Source organism: Zeugodacus cucurbitae, chromosome 4, assembly GCF_028554725.1.
Source record: "Zeugodacus cucurbitae isolate PBARC_wt_2022May chromosome 4, idZeuCucr1.2, whole genome shotgun sequence".
Taxonomy (NCBI): Eukaryota; Metazoa; Arthropoda; class Insecta; order Diptera; family Tephritidae; genus Zeugodacus; species Zeugodacus cucurbitae.
In genome coordinates this window covers 29,394,810-29,413,792 of record NC_071669.1, presented here as the reverse complement: position 1 = coordinate 29,413,792, position 18,983 = coordinate 29,394,810, and the positions used below count along the sequence as shown (strand labels likewise).

The 18,983-nt window shown below is 34.0% G+C and overlaps 1 protein-coding gene and 1 long non-coding RNA gene across 2 annotated transcripts; both read left to right on the top strand.

Moving 5' to 3' along the window:
* The first annotated feature begins 1,228 nt into the window (after window positions 1–1,228).
* LOC128921473 (uncharacterized) lies at window positions 1,229–5,584 on the top strand. The gene is made up of 5 exons (XR_008470912.1): window positions 1,229–2,242; window positions 2,331–3,141; window positions 3,201–3,229; window positions 4,948–5,327; window positions 5,394–5,584. It is a non-coding gene; the product is annotated as an uncharacterized LOC128921473 (long non-coding RNA).
* Window positions 5,585–11,986: 6,402 nt separating this feature from the next.
* On the top strand, window positions 11,987–18,708 carry LOC105219795 (uncharacterized). The gene is made up of 4 exons (XM_011196103.3): window positions 11,987–12,218; window positions 16,572–16,736; window positions 16,792–17,164; window positions 17,219–18,708. The coding sequence occupies exons 1-4, from the start codon at window positions 12,081–12,083 to the stop codon at window positions 18,508–18,510; spliced, it is 1,968 nt and encodes a 655-aa protein (XP_011194405.2). The 5' UTR covers window positions 11,987–12,080; the 3' UTR covers window positions 18,511–18,708.
* Window positions 18,709–18,983: the final 275 nt, after the last annotated feature.

The window sequence follows — 18,983 nt, the reverse complement described above, 5'->3', positions numbered from 1 at the left end:
CACAAAATACTGTTTAAATATGTATCTTTAATACGCTGAATGAAATATATGATTGTATACATTAAAAAAAAATGTTAAATATACTCATGCTTTCAACCTCTTAAACCCACCTAATCCCTTAAAAGAAGCTGCGTACGTACATATGTGCACATAAAGTTTTTCAAATATTTCAATACTTTTTACCATTATAGGAAAAAATGCAATAACAATTTTATGTACTAACATAGGTATCTACGAATATATTTATGTATTTACATATATATATTTATTATTCAAATTTATTATTAAACAATTATACATATTAATTTTTTCAACAATATTATTTGGAGAAATTAACCGTGCTTTCATATGCTATATATTTTGTCCGATAACACCGTTCAATTAAACGGGAAAACCAATTAACCATAGGGTCAATTAAACGAAAGTACTGTATTGTAATTTATGTGAGATGAAGTTTTAATAAACGAGATAACAAAGAAAAATTGTATGTGTATTACATCTGTCAACGCATCAAAACGTGCACCATAGAGGTTTTTGGATTTTACACAGTCGAGCGCATACGCAAACGCAGTTTCGAATAAGTTTCAAAAAAAAAGTTATCAAAAAATTTTGCATTACCAAAAAAACCCATCTATAATATAAAAATGAATCGCTAAATAAATATGTTGCTAAGCGCGAAAACAGCTGAACCGATTTCGCTAATTCTTTTTTAGAATATTTCTTGAAGTTCAAGTATGGTTCTTTAGAGAAAAATTAAAAAAAATGCCTGATAAAGTCTTAAAATCCACATTTTCTAATCTATTGGCATAAAAATGAAATGTTGTTCGTTAGTCTCGCAAAAACGTCGAAAACGGACACACCTATTTGGCTAATTTTAGAAATATTTGTGGAAGGCCATGGAAGGTTTAGAAAGTAAGTAACTATGTAAAAATGGCGAGGAAGATAAGAATAATAAGAAAATTTTATATGAGGTGACAACAAAAAACTAAAAGAAAAATAAAAATATTTTGAAAGTTGCTCTGATAAGATATTTTTGTCATTGTTCAAATGTAAAAATTGTGTCGATAGCCCAGGCTGCAGTTGTAAAAAGTTTGGTAAATAAACAGCTTTCTCACTCTTTTTTGACAAACCTTCTTCGTTAGCAAATAATCATGTTTTTAATTTTTAATATTGTTCAAAAAGTTGTAAATAGTAATAGATATTCACCAATTCAAGGGGTAGACAAGTTTCATTTTATTGACATTTGAATTTTATATTGCATAAATTAAAATAAATTGTTCCATTGAATTTCATTTTAAAGCAAATCCAACATAACCGTTTCGTTTATATACATATCTTTATTTGATTTCGGTAATGTGTGATTGAAGAACTACTAAAAGAGTCGATTGCCAAAAGGGCTTATAAACTATACCAAAATTTACAGAATTGGATACCGATATTGCGACTCAGAAGAACAGAGTTCATAACAGAAAGCAGCAAGTGGAGAAATGGATAAGAAGATTTATTTGTCTGCCACGATTTGAAAACAAATGTACAGACATTTTTATTGCAAGAGCTTGCTTAGTGATAGAGCTAAATGAACTCCAGTTAACTTAGATATGTGAGATCATATTAATGACAAAACTACTGAGAAACGATAGGCTGTCTCTCTACTAAAAATAATTTAACTACATTTCACAAAAAGCGAATAAATTCTCCCCACTTTTCTTTCCTTCGCAAATACAACCTTTTGTAACGCAGTGTCAAAACTTTGCTGTCATTACTTACTAAACCTTTTATAATTGAATCATGCCGATAGCCCAACACAATTTCTAACAAGTAATGAAAGGCTAAGTTCGGGTGCAACCCAACATTTTATACTCTCGCCATTTATTGATGAAATTTATTAAGTTAACCCACAATTTGACCAATATACTCGTCCAAAAGTCCAATAGAATAACGAAAATCATCATATATAGTACTTGAGGGCGGAGGTAATTTCTGAATGATTCTACCCATTTTCATCTCCAAGGTGTAAGGGGAATAGGCATATTGGGCATAGAATTTACTTCTAAATTGCAAATCAATGAATCACCAGTCTGCAAAATTGCCAAATAGAGCGCAATAGCGAAGATTCTCCAAATTTGCAAGTTGATAATTTGGGACGAACGCACAATGGTCCACAAGAAGTCGCTGGAGACACTGCACAGGACTTTAAAAGATTTACACGACAACCATGATGGAGACATAATTCTGTTTGCAGGTGATTTACGCCAGACTCTTTCTGTTATTCCTCGATCAAATTTTGCTGATGAACTAATCGCATGTCTAAAATCATCTAATTTATGTAGGCAGTTGAAGAATCGCTAACTAACGACTAACATAGGAGTGTTTTTGCAACAAGATCAGACTGCGATTGTAGAAGCAGTTTCTAGATATTGGAAATGGTAAGGCAGATGGATTAATAACATATCCAACAGATTTCTGTCACTCCTCAAACTCGAAAGAGGAGCTTATTTACAACAATACATAAATCAACAATATAATAGGCTGAGTGAACGACCAATATTGGTGGCAAAAAAACAAAAATGTGATAGACGTTAATGGGACAATTTAGAATTTCGTTCCAAGCAAACTGACATAGCTACAACTATCCCAAACAGTTTTTATAATCATTTGAATTGCCTGCGCAATCACCACTTAATTTGCAATTAAAAATAACACCACTCGTCGTTATCCTGTATAACATATATCAACCTCGACTTTGCAGAGGAGCAATATTGGATGTGATGAAGCTAATTACCTTTGTAACTTACTCATTTGTTGTATATTATATAAGAATTTAAAATACAAAGTGTAACCAATTGTGTTGATTTGCGCTTAATGCAGATCTACAATAATGTTCCTGCAAGACGGAGGTAACAAACTGCACAAACACAATCAAACTTTTTCAGCTTTTTACCTATACAATTACAACATTTACATTTGTTTACAAATCCCAATTGAATGGGAGAAGCCTTAAGTTAGAACGAGAAAAAATTATCGCTTCTCTAAGCTTATTGATATAATAACATGATATAAGAGGAAGAAATAAGACACTTTTTTCAAAAAGATTTTTCATTGTAGCAGTAATTAGCCATTTTGTGATTGGCGTGTTAAGAGGTAAGATTACATTTTGAAACTTTGTGTTATAGAAATTTACTAAATTTTCTTTTTTATAGAAGCAATACAACGGAAAGGGTTTGTAAAGGTAAATAAATAATAATTTATAATTAAAATGAATATATTTGCGGGAAAACTATATCGAGCGGACCCCAAATATGTAATGAAGGTTAGTAACATATATGCATGTGTCTTGTCCGAGTACCGTTATTAATGCACCAATCATTTCTGAATTAGATGTCTTAAATCATTTAGATACATTAAAAAGTTCGTTTAAATATGGCCCTGATATGATTCCCTCAAGCTTTCTTAAAAATTGTGCAAAATATATCTATCTGCCCTTAACTAAGCTTTTTAACCTATCTCTTAAACAAGGTATTTTTCCGTCAATGTGGAAAAACTCTTTTATATTACCTTTGCATAAAAGTGGAGTTAGATCATCTGTTGAAAACTATAGGGGGATAGCAAAAATGTCAGCTATACCCAAACTTTTTGAAGCTGTTATCACTGAACAAATTACATTCTCGATTTCTCCATTAATTTTATTTCCTCAGCATGGATTCTGTAAAGGGAAATCTACAGCAACAAACTTGCTTGAATTCGTAAACCATGTGTTAATGGGTTTTAGAGACAATAAGAGTACCGATGTTATTTATTCAGACTTTAGTAAAGCATTCGATAGAGTAAACCACTCTATTCTATTGCAAAAATTGGATTATCTTGGTTTTCAACCAAGACTTCTTAATTGGGCATCTTCATATCTTAATAATAGAAAACAACAAGTTATATTTAATAACACTTTATCCGATTCAATTATGGTCCCTTCAGGCGTTCCACAAGGTAGTCATCTCGGTCCGATTCTGTTCTTATTGTTTATTAATGATATACCTTCCGTAGTTAAGTTTTCAAACATTTTATTATATGCGGATGATGTAAAACTTTTTAAATCATATACTTCATATAATGATAGAACTGAGTTACAATCGGACTTAAATAATTTAGTTACTTGGTGTCACATAAATGATATGATATCTTAAAAAATGTAAAACGATGTGCTTTTTCCGTAGATCTGTTGATCCTTCTCCCTACGTAATAAATAATTTCAGTTTAGAGCAAGTATCTAGCTTTGTTGATTTAGGAGTTACTATGGACCCTAAACTAAATTTTAATTCTCATGTAAATTCAATAGTTTTAAAAGCTAAAGGTTTTCTTAGCTTGGTTAAACGTTGGTCTAAAGAATTCAGTGATCCGTATATTACTAAAACTCTTTTTACAACATTGGTAAGACCAATATTGGAGTATGGTTCTGTGGTATGGAATCCTAGTTACAATACCCATTCTGATAAGTTAGAGTCCGTTCAAAAACAATTTTTACTTTTTGCTTTAGGTCACTTATACTGGGATTCAAGATTGAATCTTCTTCCGTATACTAGTCGCTTAAAACTTATAAATCTACCTACACTCACTAGTCGTAGGGAAATGCTAGGTATAATATTTCTAGTAAAACTTCTGAATGGTTCTGTTTGTAGCTCTTTCATTTTGTCTGATATCAAGTTTAATATCCCATTTCGTTCATCTATGCAGTTTAGACCATTACTTTTAAAATCTTCGAGAACAAATTTTGAGATAAATGAACCATTCCGCCAAATATGTTATGATTTTAATTCTCATTCCAGCACATTCAACCTGTCTGATTCGATCTTTAGCATTAAAAAAAACTATTTTGTCTTATAATAACATAAAAAATTTTAACCTTTTGTTTTTGTAAATTTTAAATCTTAGCTGTTGAAATTTTTCTTTCTGTAGCTGAGCTGTTTGAGATCTCGACGCTTAAAAACTCTTGCCTTTCATGACTCGGCAAATTCTGCTCGTTTGCGGATTACGCCCCACGCGTCGGTTGGGTTTAATCGTTTGTGTTTATAATAACATATAATTTAATACGGGCATTGAAATATGTTTATTTATTTATTGGCAAGAATGCGGGACGGGTGCTACAACCATAACCTTTACTCAATCGGAATTGGTACTTGACTTTAAAGAAGATGTACCGTAGTCAAATTGGAGAGTTTTTACGTGTTTGGTGTGTTGGTCTGAAAGCGTCAGACAGATTTGCCTTTTGTTCGAGTTTCCCACAACTACAGTCGCTGATTAAATGTGTTGAGACAGACTATTTTTTACATCAAATGGTAAGTACATACATTAATATTATTGAAAAAAAAAACAATTTAAACTACAACTCGTTTTTCTTATAGGAATTATATCCGACATTTCTGAAGCTTTTTTAGGCATCGCAATGATCTAACGCAAATCCTGGTAAAAAAGCGCCTCAAAATCATGCATTAATCAGCAATTGTTGCCATCAATAGATATTGCAGTAATTGATACGATTGTACTAAATTTAAAATCTAAAATAAATTTAAATTTGTAATGGCTTAAAATGTAATGAAATAAAATAAAAAAAAATGAATTGTTTTTAACATTTAGCGGAAAGAGATAACAGATATGGGAAACAAGCTGCTAACCAAAACAATATACCGTACGGTAACATTTGTTCTGAGTAACATATGTGCTAACATATGTTTTAGACAGTTAGTTGTCAAAACTTGACCAGTAGGCAAATGTACGTGTTATCGACTTACACAAAATGTAATTGGATAGAGCGAGAAGACCATTGAACGAGTAATGGCATTGTGTTACTTCTCTCCCACATTTCGAACAAAAGTAACAGACAAATTAATTTTTGCTAATGTTTAGAGTATAGCGGTAACATGTTAGCTAAAAATTATCCGTCTTTCATGGGTACATATATCAATAATTTTCAAATTTACCGGCTATAACGTTTTCGTCTTTATGCGTAAGAAGGTTTTCACCATATTGAAAAGTTTATTAATTTAATATATACCTTAGCCACAAAAACGTTTGGCCGGGTCTGCTAGTTATTACATATATAATGTATATGTATCTATAAAATTTTGTCGAAATTTTATAGTGTCTGAGATATGCAATCGCAATCGCGACAGCAGTGTTGCTCGCTCTCTCTCATTGATTTTGGTGCAAATCCTGCATATGTCTTTCCGCAAATTGTTGTTTTATTTTTATTTATTTAATTGTATGAGGTATTTACATAAATTAGTTTTTTACAATTTTTATTTATTTTTATTTATTTTTTTATTTTAAATTGGCATTTTACATTTTTAATAATTATTATAGGTTAATTTTTAAATATTAGCATTTCAGGACAAAGTAAACTTTCACTTTTTCAAACGGTTTTGCGGGTATCATTTATACATTGACAAAATGTACATATTTTACATATAAAGTTAGTATTAATTATATTTTATAATTTACAATTTCTCAAAAAGTTTTGAGCATTGATTTTTTGTGTTGTTATACAATATCCATAGAATACAAATTCAATTTCAATACTATTACGATCGGTACACATTTTCGTACATTTTGTACATTTGTATATAGATGCTAATTGAACAATATTTTACATTTTAATTAATAAATTTAGTACTATTGTGAATTTTCGAAATGGTGTTATTGTCTGAGTAGCGATTACTTGCTGGTTGAAGGAATACGCATGTTACACTATTTGGCGATTATCCACCATTATTTATTATTAGCATGGGAAGTATCAATACCAACTCTGTTAAATAATAAGAGCATCAAAATTATTGTTTTGTTTTAGTTTTGCAATTTATTGATTTTTGTTACTTTCTGACACAAAGGACCATATGTGCTTCTTCCACCATACGGCGAATTCTAGTTCGAATTTATATTGTACGATAGATGAGCGATTGCCGTTGTATGGGTTGAAGAACTGCTGGTAGGATTCCCCGCAACAGCGCGCCACGCTTCTCTCCTTTTGGCAGTTTGGCGTCAATTGGTAATACCAAGTGAAGACAGGTCCTTCTCCGCCTGGTCCTTCCATCGGAGTGGAAGTCTCCCTCTTCCTCGGCTTCCACCAGGGGGTACTGCATCGAACACTTTCAGAGCTGGAGCACTTTCGTCCATTCGAACAACATGACCTAGCCAGCGTAGCCGCTGTCTTTTTATTCGCTGGACTATGTCTATGCCATCGAATAACACATACAGCTCATCATTCCATCTTCTGCGGTATTCGAAATGCCAATGTTTAAGGGACCATAAATCTTCCGCAAAACTTTTCTCTCGAAAACTCATAGTGCCGTCTCATCGGTAGTTGACACCGTCCACACTTCTGCACCATAAAGTAGGACGGGAATGATGAGGGACTTGTAGAGTTTAGTTTTTTTTTTTGTCGAGAGAGGACTTTACTTTTCAATTGCCTACTCAGTCCATAGTAGCACCTGTTAGCAAGAGTGATTCTGCGTTGGATTTCAAGGCTCACATTATTATCGGTGTTGATGCTGGTGCCCAGGTATACGAAATTGCCTACAAGTTATGACTGTCTTGTCCTCATTCATCTCCAGACCTCTTCGGTTCGCTTCTTTATGCAGGCGAGAAAAAAAGAACTGACGGCGCGGTTGTTGCTTCTGATGATATCAATATAATCGGCGTACTGCAAAAGCTTTTCTCTATTTAGCTGTGCAGCTCGTATAATTTTTTCAAGTTAAAGAGGTCACACGATAGTGAGTCACCTGGTCGGAGAGGTCCTTCCTAATCATGTCGGAGCTTTTGGTGTTGCTCAACGTACCTTACAAAACAGTATTAGTTTTGCGGGGATACCAAATTCAGACATCCCGGCATAAAGGTAGCTCCTTTGCGTGCTGTCGAAAGCAGCTTTAAAATCGACAAAAAGGTGTGTGTGTCGATCTTTTTTTCACGGGTCTACTCCAAGATTTGGCGCAAGGTGAATATCTTGTCAGTTGTTGATTGTCCAGGTCTAAAGCCACATTGATAAGGTCCAATTAGTTTGTTGTCGGTGGGCTTTACTCTTTCACACAGTACGCTCGATAGAACCTTATAGGCGATATATAGGGGGCTTATCCCACGGTAATTGACACAGATTGTGGGATTTCCATTTTTATGGATTGGGCAGAGCACACTAAGACTCCAATCGTCAAGCATGCTTTCTTCCGAACATATTCTGCAAAGAAGCTGATGCAGGCCGTATCAGTTCTTCGCCGCCGTATTTCGGCGGTAATCGAGCGGCCCCCGCCGCTCTGTTGTTCTTCAGGCGGGTAATTGCTATTCGAATTTCTTCATGGTCGGGTAATGGAACATTTGTTCCATCGTCATCGATTAGGTAATCCGGTTAGCCATCTCCTGGTCTTGTACTTTCACTGGCATTGAGCATCCAGTGAGTTTTAGATACCGTTCCACAGTTCCCTTATACCGAGAAGCTAATGAGTGCTCTCAGAGAGCCACACCACAAATCTAGCACCAAATTTGCGCTCTTTTATATGACCGCTGTAGTAGATGTCACAAGGTCCTATTTTCTTCCGTCCTTGTCCCGTCCATCTATTAGCAACCATTACGTTGTTATTATTGCAATGTTGGTGTTTATTAATGCAATCTAATCTGTCTCTATGGGTCCTCTGCCTGGGGTCATTATTGTTGTACTATCGTATATTCTAACAAAATGTGTATGTACATATATAAGGTTTGATATTATCAGCTCACCCATCTGTCTCCAGTGGTATAATCCGTGATCTGCTTCTATTTTTGGTTTTGCATGTTTGCACCAGATGTGCGTTGCAGATAGCTTTGCCTTCCAAGACCATTTTCGGCAATTATATTCTTTCAAAATACGCTGCAGCACCCAGTCAAACATAGTGCCGCTCTGTAAAAAGAAAATTTACTATAAATATAAAATAATATCAGTAACAAATTATTAATACGCACTTATAAATCATCAATGAATGGCGGCTGTAACGCAATTTTCTCACATTTTTCACTTCACATATTAAAAGTTACACCATTAACATTCAATTTAATTCAAATTTTAGATTTATTTAAGGTCTTTTAAGCAAAAATTACTTATTTAAAAAATCACTTAGCACACTAATAGCTGAAAAGGTTTCTGTGTTTACAATTATGTGGAAACCGAGCATTGCCACATCTTAGAACCTATATGGAGAGGATTTTGCAACACTGCGTTTTATTTATTTACACATCATAGTTCTCCTGCATCAAGTATGTATATAAAAAATCTTTCCAGGAATGTCTAATTTTTTTTTGCGTAGAACTCCTTTCAGCATTGGCGGCTTTCGGCCGCGCTTTAATAAAATAACCCTGGCCAAACCAAAACTAGGTGTGTGCGACCAGGGAACAGTGTGTTCATTTCGGAAGTGGCGGCCTTCGGCCGCGCTTTAAAAAAATTAAAAAGAAGGATTCATATATAAAATGTATGTGATTGGCGTTCAACCGTTTAGCCGGTTATAGCCGAATCGATGAGAGCGCGCCACTCTTCTCTTTCCTTCGCAGTTCCGCGCCAGTTGGAGATCCAATAATAATAATATAACACATACAGCTCATCGTTCCATCGTCTGCGGTATTCGCCGTTGGCATCTGATGTTGACATCGTCCAAGCTTCTGCACCATAAAGCAGGACGGGAATGATGAGCGACTTGTAGAGTTTTATTTTGGTTCGTCGAGAGAGGACTTCACTGTTCAATTGCCTACTCAGTCCAAAGTAGCACCTGTTGGCAAGAGTGATTCTGCGCTGGATTTCGAGGCTGACATTGTTGGTGTTGTTGATACTGGTTCCCAGGTATACGAAATTATCTACAACTTCGAAGTTATGACTGTCAACAGTGACGTGGAAGCCAAGACGCGAGTGCGCCGACTGTTTGCTTGATGACAGGAGATATTTCGTCTTGTCCTCATTCACCTCCAGACCCATTAGCTTCGCCTCCTTGTCCATGCGGGAAAAAGCAGAGCAAACGTCGCGTTTGTTGCTTCCGATGATATCAATATCATCGGCGTACGCCAGCAGCTGTACACTCTTGTAGAAAATTGTACCTTCTCTATTTAGCTCTGCAGCTCGTATTATTTTTTCTAGCAATAGATTGAAGAAGTCGCACGATAGTGAGTCACCCTGTCTGAAGCCTCGTTTGGTATCGAACGGCTCGGAGAGGTCCTTCCCGATCCTGACGGAGCTTTTGGTGTTGCTCAACGTCAGCTTACATAGCCGTATTAGTTTTGCAGGGATACCAAATTCAGACATCGCGGCATAAAGGCAGCTCCTTTTCGTGCTGTCGAAAGCAGCTTTAAAATCGACCAAAAGGTGGTGTGTGTCGATCCTCTTTTCACGGGTCTTCTCTAAGATTTGGCGCATGGTGAATATCTTTTCAGTTGTGGATTTTCCAGATCTCAAGCCACACTGATAATGTCCAATAGAACCTTATAGGCGATATTTAAGAGGCTTATCCCACGGTAATTGTCACAGTTTGTGTGACCTCCCTTTTTATGGATTGGGCAGAGCACACTGAGATTCCAATCGTCAGGCATGCTTTCTTCCGACCATATTTTGCAAATAAGCTGATGCATGCACCTTATCAGTTCTTCGCCGCCGTATTTGAATAGCTCAGAAGGTAATCTATCGGCCCCTGCCGCTTTGGTGTTCTTCAGGCGGGTAATTGCTATTCGAATTTCGTCATGATCGGGTAATGGAACATCTATTCCATCGTCATCGATTGGGGAATCGGGTTCGCCAGCTCCTGGTGTTGTACTTTCACTGCCATTCAGCAGGTCGGAGATACAGAAACATATATTGGATATTGGGTAGAAACTTTATGCTATTCACGTTTAACAAAGTGCTATTTTAAAGGCAAATACTCAAACCAGTTTAAACAAATGGTATTCAACTTTGTGGCTGCTCAAGCCCAAGCACTGCCGTACAAATCCAGCAATTTCAAAATAAATTCTAAAATGCGCCGTCAATGCACCATGGTATATTCGCAGCCAAGATCTTGAACGGGATCTCGGAATTGATTCAGTTGCCGCACCAATCCATAGATATGCAAAATCTCACATGGAAAGACTTTCACACCGTATGAATACTGAAGCGCAAAAAGCCGCACCACCCTGTGCAGTAGCCAGACACGCGGTGCATCCTTAATTTATTTGTACAATAAGCAAAACAAATTGTTCGTTAGTCTGTATTATATTAACCAGTTACAATGGAAAAAAATAACCAGTGCGCTTATGAAAATGCTGAAGTGAACTACTCCTAAATATATACGAGTCATTATATCGGCCTATGCATCCTATGTTTGCATACATAATTTTTTGTATTATAATAAATAGGCAAATTTCTTAATCAGTTAAATCTGATATGGCAGCACTTATTACTTGTCAACCTGCAACCCTTTTTGTTATTGTTGAAATTAAGAGATTTGTGTAAAATATTAAATATTTATTTATAGCTATTTTCCTGATATATTTTTATAAAATAAATATGCAGGAACAATGAGGTAACGTGTAAGTATATAATAAGTGCATACTATTTATAAAATATTGAATATATATAGTGAAAATTCAAGATACAAGTTATGCATTTTCCAACTTCAAGTGCGAATATCTCGAAACGTATAATTCAGCTGCAGTATATGTGCATATATATTCCTAATCTAGAGAACCTCATCTTTTCAACCATGCCCACTATACCCCCGAAAGCCTGGGATAGTATACTAAAGCTTCCCCCTGAATTGCCCTAATATTTAAATTCGCATTAGTAGTATATCTAAATGCGAATTAATTTTGCTCGTCTGTCAGTGATATAAGGTTGTATGAAGGGGTATGACGTCTATATAAAAGAAACCTTACCGAGTTGCTAAAGAATAATTTCTGGTGGGATGTCAATGAGTAGTTCCTGCGTGTAAACCTTGTCTTATGATGAATTATTTCGATATTTTTGAAATATCGATATTAGAAAAAATGCTTTCACAGACCGAAACTTGAATTCAGCGTGTTTTATTTTATTTACTATTGAGATACGTATTCCGAAAATGAGTATGACGCAGTTTTTGAAATTTGCCAATTTATCAAGGATTAATGATTCCAGAGATTTTCTGGGCATATCTCCGGGCGGTATTAGTGGAAGCGTAATAATAACGTTAAGTAGGAATATTGTTAGTGTTGTTAAGGTGAGTATTTCAGTGTGTTTTACAAAAAATCTATATAAACAAACAATTATTTTAGTTTTGATGAGTTTCATAAGAGTTCAGATCACGTATAATTCACTGAAGCGGATAACCCTTACTCAACAAAATGTCTCCCTGTAGAAAGGGAACTTGGAAGTTGAAAAACCTAGATGATTTTCATTTCGTCATGTCACCGCTCAATTTCATTTTTTTTTCTAAATCTTTTAACGGCACAATTCCGATTTCTATGGCTTCACGATCTGAGGGCACCGTTGGAAAGAGGACGTCCTCCCGCCTAGTTTTCGAGATATTCGGCTTTAACATGTTCCCTATCCCCATACACAAATTAATTTTTAACGGAACACGTCCAACACTTATTTTTGAAATTATATTGCTGAAGGCCTTTTCAGAGGTTATCGATGTATTTTTGAACTATCCCACACATCTTGACAGCGATATAACGGTAAAAAAATTATATCAGCTATGATACAGGAACGTGTCACTCAAAATCAACCAAAAATTTGTTCATATATGATACATGGACGCTGTACACATGGTACAAGAAAATAATTTTGTATCACATGTGATACATTGGACAGGGAACCTGTTAAAGATCAAAAAATCAAAAATTTCACACATTTTGTGCTCTTTTTTCACTCAAATATTTGAAATTACATTACTAACATTCAATAAAATTAAAATTTTACATGTATTTAAGCAAAAAATACTTATTTTAAAAACCACTTTTCACTCTAAGCTATCTGAAAGGAGTTCTACGCGAAAAAACTTGGGACTCCCATGGTTTTTGCTCGACCAGGGTAATTTTTTTGAAGCTATTATGAAAAGAGTTCTACTTAAAAAAAAAAAAATTCACACATGGTCGGCACTGCATAGCACAATTGTTATCTGGAGATCCTCTATTTTCAACCATACCCATTTCAACCCTAAAATCGGGGGATACTATACTAAAGTTTCCCCAATATGTAGTATAGCATCCCACGATTTCGGGAATTAAGTGAAGATATCCTCCAGATTAAGAATATATATAATTATAGCTGCAGGAGACTTATAGTTCTGGAGATATTCGCTTTTAAAGTTTCAAAATTGGTAAATTTTAACAAGTAATTTCTCGCTATTTAGTTAATTTTCCATATATTTTTGCACTTATACACTCACACTTCTATACATTCTTTCTACATACTTATTTCCTATTAACTATTTAGAAATTTGTTTTAAATAAGCATTTTAATTTTTATTCAATACTATCAATTCACACAATAACAAAAGGGTTGCATGCTGACAGAAAATAAGCATTGCCATGTCTGAAAATTTTTAAATTGAATCAAAATAAAAAAGGAGGTATTATAGCTCATGATACTAATGATGGTAATGAAAAATATTTCAATATTAATATTGATAAACCTCGGGTTATTTTTCAGAAGCGCGGCCGGAGGCCTCCATTGCAGAAAGTAGTCCTACGCAAAAGAACTTGTAATTTTCATCTCTTTGATAATCTCCGGTTTTGGCTCCATCAGGGTTATTTTGTTAACCATACCCACTTTATCCCCGAAATCATGGGATGCTATACTAAATCGATTTTATTGGATGATTGACTTTATATAAAACAAATTTCTGAATTTATTTTTTCACAAGATCTTATAAGTTACATTCTAACAAAAGCTATTATATCCATGTCATCTGATAATTGGTATGTATGAAGCCTATATAATCGTTTTACTGAACTTTATTGCGCGTTGATATGTGATAGCTCCGGTGTGTATCACGTTTAATGTCTCCAGCCACAGTTTCCTCGGCACAATTCCGATTTCTTTGCCGACACGATATGAAGGTATGGTTGGTCAGAGGGGGTTCTTATAAATTGTTTATTATAGAATCTTTACAATTATGCGAAAAAACGTTCGCTGCCACATTCTAGAAACACTATAAGAATTTCCTCTAACATTATTTGGCAATAATATATTATAATAATAATATTCTTGCAATAAAAAATGCTAATGACTATTCATAATCTGATTGATTCTGCACTATCTGAAGAAGATTATCATGAGACACGTGTTGGCCAAACCAGGTTTACTTTTTTAATACACGAACGAACAGCCAATGCTAAAAAAGTTCTAAACGAAGGAATAAAGATTGCCAAACAATGAAAACGCAGTAGTTGCAATATCATTCATATACGGTTTCTAGAATGTAAAATGAAAGAATATGTGAAGTTATTTAAATGTTTACAGTGTAATTACGAATATCTAAAGTGAACATTGTGAGAAAATTGTGTTACTTGTACACATACCATACTACCAGAATTTATTCTCACACGTCACCGTCAAAATAATCGGAATCGTGTCGTTTTCTCAGATAGTTAGAAGTGGTCAGTGACAAACAGTGGTCAAGATTACTGCAAAGATTATTTCGACGGTCGTGTATGGAGTATCCACTGCAGAATGTAAAAATCAAATTTTTGATTCATTAGTTTTCGTCATTTTGTTTTTATACATATATTAATATGTAATGAAGAGCGGAATTTTTCTGCAAAGTAGCTGCCTTCCCTAAATAGAAGCGGCAAAAACTGTCAAAAAATCCTCATGCCCATACAATTTGTATTTCATATTATCCTTGAAAATTAATTACAATAAACTATAAGAAAGCATAGTTTAGGCACTATTATTACATTTTACGGCAAAATCGACTTTTTTCAGGGTATTGGGCCAAACTTATTTTTTTAAGAAATAAAAAGTTTTATCAGGAACGCAAGGCTCAAAAAAGCTCCTGTAGCTTAATAACCGGAGAAATATTACGCAATCTACTAAAGAATTGTATAAAAAAATTGTAAACATTGTAAACAGGCCAATATCGCTGCTGCCAGCTCTATCGAAAGTCTTCGAGAATGTTCTCATATAAAGAGGCTCAAATCAATAATAGATCGAAAACGCTTTATACCAGTACATCAGTTCGGCTTTCGTGATCACCATTCAACAATTGACCAGGTTCACCAAATCGTTAATTTCGTTGAAAATACTATGGATAAAAAGGACGTCTGTTCGGCGGCATTATTAGATGTGACTCAGGGTTTTGATAGTGTTTGGCATTCGGGTCTACTGCTGAAATTGAAATGCATGTTACCCAAACAATATTACGAAATAATTACTTCCTCCCTAAAAGACAGATACTTTCGCATAAAACAAGAGGATGCATACTCAAACTTCAACCTATAGAAGCTTGCTTCTTTACAAGTGATATCCCCACTGACTCAAGTTATGTGACAGCGACATGTGCGGATGACACAGTCCTGTTAGCAGCAGGAGAGTTAACCTTAGTATCTACCCCTCGAGTGCAAACAGCAGTCAATGCAATTACTAAATTGGCTTCCAAGTGGCGCATTAAATTAAACTATTCCAAAACAATGCACATAGACTTTACTTAAAAAAAACATCATACCATCCCATTTATAAAATGGTACTTCTAAAGCCAATTTGGGCCTATGGAGCTCAACTGTGGTTGCTCAAGTCAAAACTATATTGCCTGCATTTAGCGCTTCCAAGATAAGGTACCGCGATCTTGATGTGAATTCAGTAGTAAACGAAATAACCAAACTTGCAAAGACTCACGAAATCAGGCTTGGACAGCATGTAAATGAAGAGGCATCCAGACTCATCGAAACTGCTGAACGAGAAAACCGACTGAAACATAAGAGGCCTTTCAGACTTAGCTAGGCAACTGTAGCAGCAAATGAATTCCTCTAGCATTTAGCTTTTAATTATTATTTTTAACTTATTAGTATTGAATTGTTGTTAGCATTTAATCATTGAATACTAGGTACAATTGTAATAAAAATAATAAAAAATATATATATTCATATATATATAGTCAACGAATTCAATATCCAAAACTTGCAAAATATCTACCATGTGTAACTGATTATTAATAGTACCCTGATTTTTAATATAATAATAAATGCTTTGCAACAAAAGACTATTGGCGACTTAGTAGTACAGCAAATGCATTGGACAAAAGAATTAAAAATTTAAAGATTCTCGCATTTTCAGGTTCGAAGTTTTTCGGAGAATTGTTGAAATAAAGAAAATGTTAATTGCTAATTGTTTTCAATACAGTTGCTCTTCACAACTCCATGTATAGTTTAAAATAAAACAAACTGTGTTTTTTTGATTAATTTTTTTGTTATACTATATGTATATGTACTTATTTACCTCTTTTTATTCATATTATTTAGGTATTTATATAGCTATGCTCAAGTATATATTTTTAGGTACCCTTATATTGACGTACTAAGCTTCAATAATACTCATAAAGTTTAAAATGTATTTCTTTTATTCTCAGATTTCTTCACAACAGCAAATTTGTAGTTGGTCGACGCAAGAGAAATTCTCTTCAAAAGTTATTTTTGACTGTACATGTAACAAGTATGTAGGAATCTTCGGAAATAGGTATATTCGTTGTTGGGACGCCTCTACCACTGATTTAAATTCGATTAAAAAAATTAAGGTCTGCACATTATAACTCCGCATGGTCATAAAAAATACTGATTATTTTAAAACAGTTACAGAATTCTGTTGTGGATATCATTCCTACCAAAAGCGAACCAATAATTCTGTATTATGATGGCAATTGGGATCTACTTTCGGAGGCTCTTTCCTTAAAAAGAGATGATTCTCTTATTCTTGATTCATTGGGAACACATTTGAAATGTGGTAACATTAAGGACGTAAATGCAAGTTTCTTAATTAATGGAGAACAAGTATTAACGTATTTTGTACAAGCTGAAGACAATAACGAAATAGAACTTGTTATCATTCCATTGAAACTTGGTGGTAAAAGAAAAAGTTTAAAAATTGGGCGAAAAGACATGTCAGTCACTTTAGCTGGTTATGCAATCGTTGAAGGGGACAACAATTCTTTGTTACTAACAATTTGTAAGTACCATATCACAAGTATAAAAAAACTGTTCAATATCAAAAACTTTTCAGGGTCAGATCACAGGCTGTTTTTGCTTAACCTAGATGAATGCATGGAATCGGAAAATTCTCCCGGAAGTTTTGTGTCTGTTATTTCGACACTTAACGTTGATAACCCCCTATCTATTTTAGGAATAGCTAAGAATTGCGTGGCAATTTATGGTTCAAACAATAATCAAGAAGGGGCTTCGTTGCTGTTATACAACACACAATTCAAAGTAGTTAAAGCACAACAGTATTTCAAAGTGTTTTTCAATTCTTCTCGCATTTGGATCATTGACGACAATATTCTGATAACTATGGGTCAAAACTTATCAGTGGTAACATATCGCATATCTCAAGAACTTTTGGTTGATTTACTTGGAACGTATAATTGTGAAAATTTCATACGAATTGAAGGTGATCTTATAAATGAAGAGGATTATCTTCAATCTATCTGTTCATATAAAGGAAATATATTTAAAGCGTACCCATCTAATTATAAGTGCATAAACAATTTTCAGGATAATAGCAATAATCTTTCAAATTATAATAACACATATAAGAACTTCTGCTTAACAGATAAAAGTTGGTCATTCATAAAAGTTGACCAAGGAGAATGGTTTCTGAATAATACAGTTGCTGTGCTGGAATCGACATTAGAAACACATCTAATTAACAGAACACTGTTTGAGTTTTTTATTCATCATTTAGAAAATTATGGAATCACTAAACAAGAAGTGTCAGCAAAACTTCTTATTTTGTTAGTAAAAAGCAATGATTCGTCTAAAATCACGAGTTTATTAAGTCGGTTGTCGAGTGCACCTTTATCGGTATTTGCTAAAGTTTTTTTTTCTATCCTTATGGAAAGGTGTTCAAACTCTTCGTATGAAAATTTTACGGCAGGTATGTTAAAAACATGTGGTCTTGAAATAGGTGTTCAACCATTACAACAAATTACAAAAATCAATGATTATCGAAGTGATTTAATTTCCTTTGACCTGCTATTTCTTCTTGAATATTTTTATACGCAACTAACCGAGCAATCCACGTCTTATCAATTCTGCAGCATGAAATTAGAAATGAAAATATTTTATTGGTTTGATATATTACTAAGTGCATATTTTCAGCAGTTGCTTTTGTCAAAAGATAATAAAGTACTTGTACTACTTTTGAAGTGGTCGGAATTAATTTCTTCTTATAGGAATCAGATAAAAGTGCTTGCAGAATTAATAACACGTCTGTATAATCTGGTTCAAAAAGAAAATTGTATAGAAAATTCAAACTCTTTCCTCTGGTATGGCATTGAAGATTTATATTTTTGAGATAATTATGAATTCAAGTAAATCAAAATATTTTAACAAATAAGACAAAATATACACGTAATTTTATTTTAATTCAAAAAAATTCATCTGTTACTTTTGATATTTATGCGATGGAACCTTTTTATCCGATATAATAAAATTTAGTTTAAATTTCTTTGGAAATTATTTGCTAATTTATAATAAAGAAGTTGAACTGTACACTTCGTGACCTTTGTTTATATTATTTAAAGGATTTGGGGATTCAACACAGTTTATATAAAAAGTGTTACTTTTATTTACCGAGTTTAAGTAAAGATAGAAGATCTTAAACAGCCGGCAAAATCTATGTTGGAAATACGCAATTAGCAGCGCATCATCGACAAATGCATTGAAAAATATCTTGAATATGATATTAGCTATTGCCATGAGAAGCTCGAAAAAACGTATCATGAACCCAAATTCAATGCTGAGTAAAATTATACATTTAACATAAT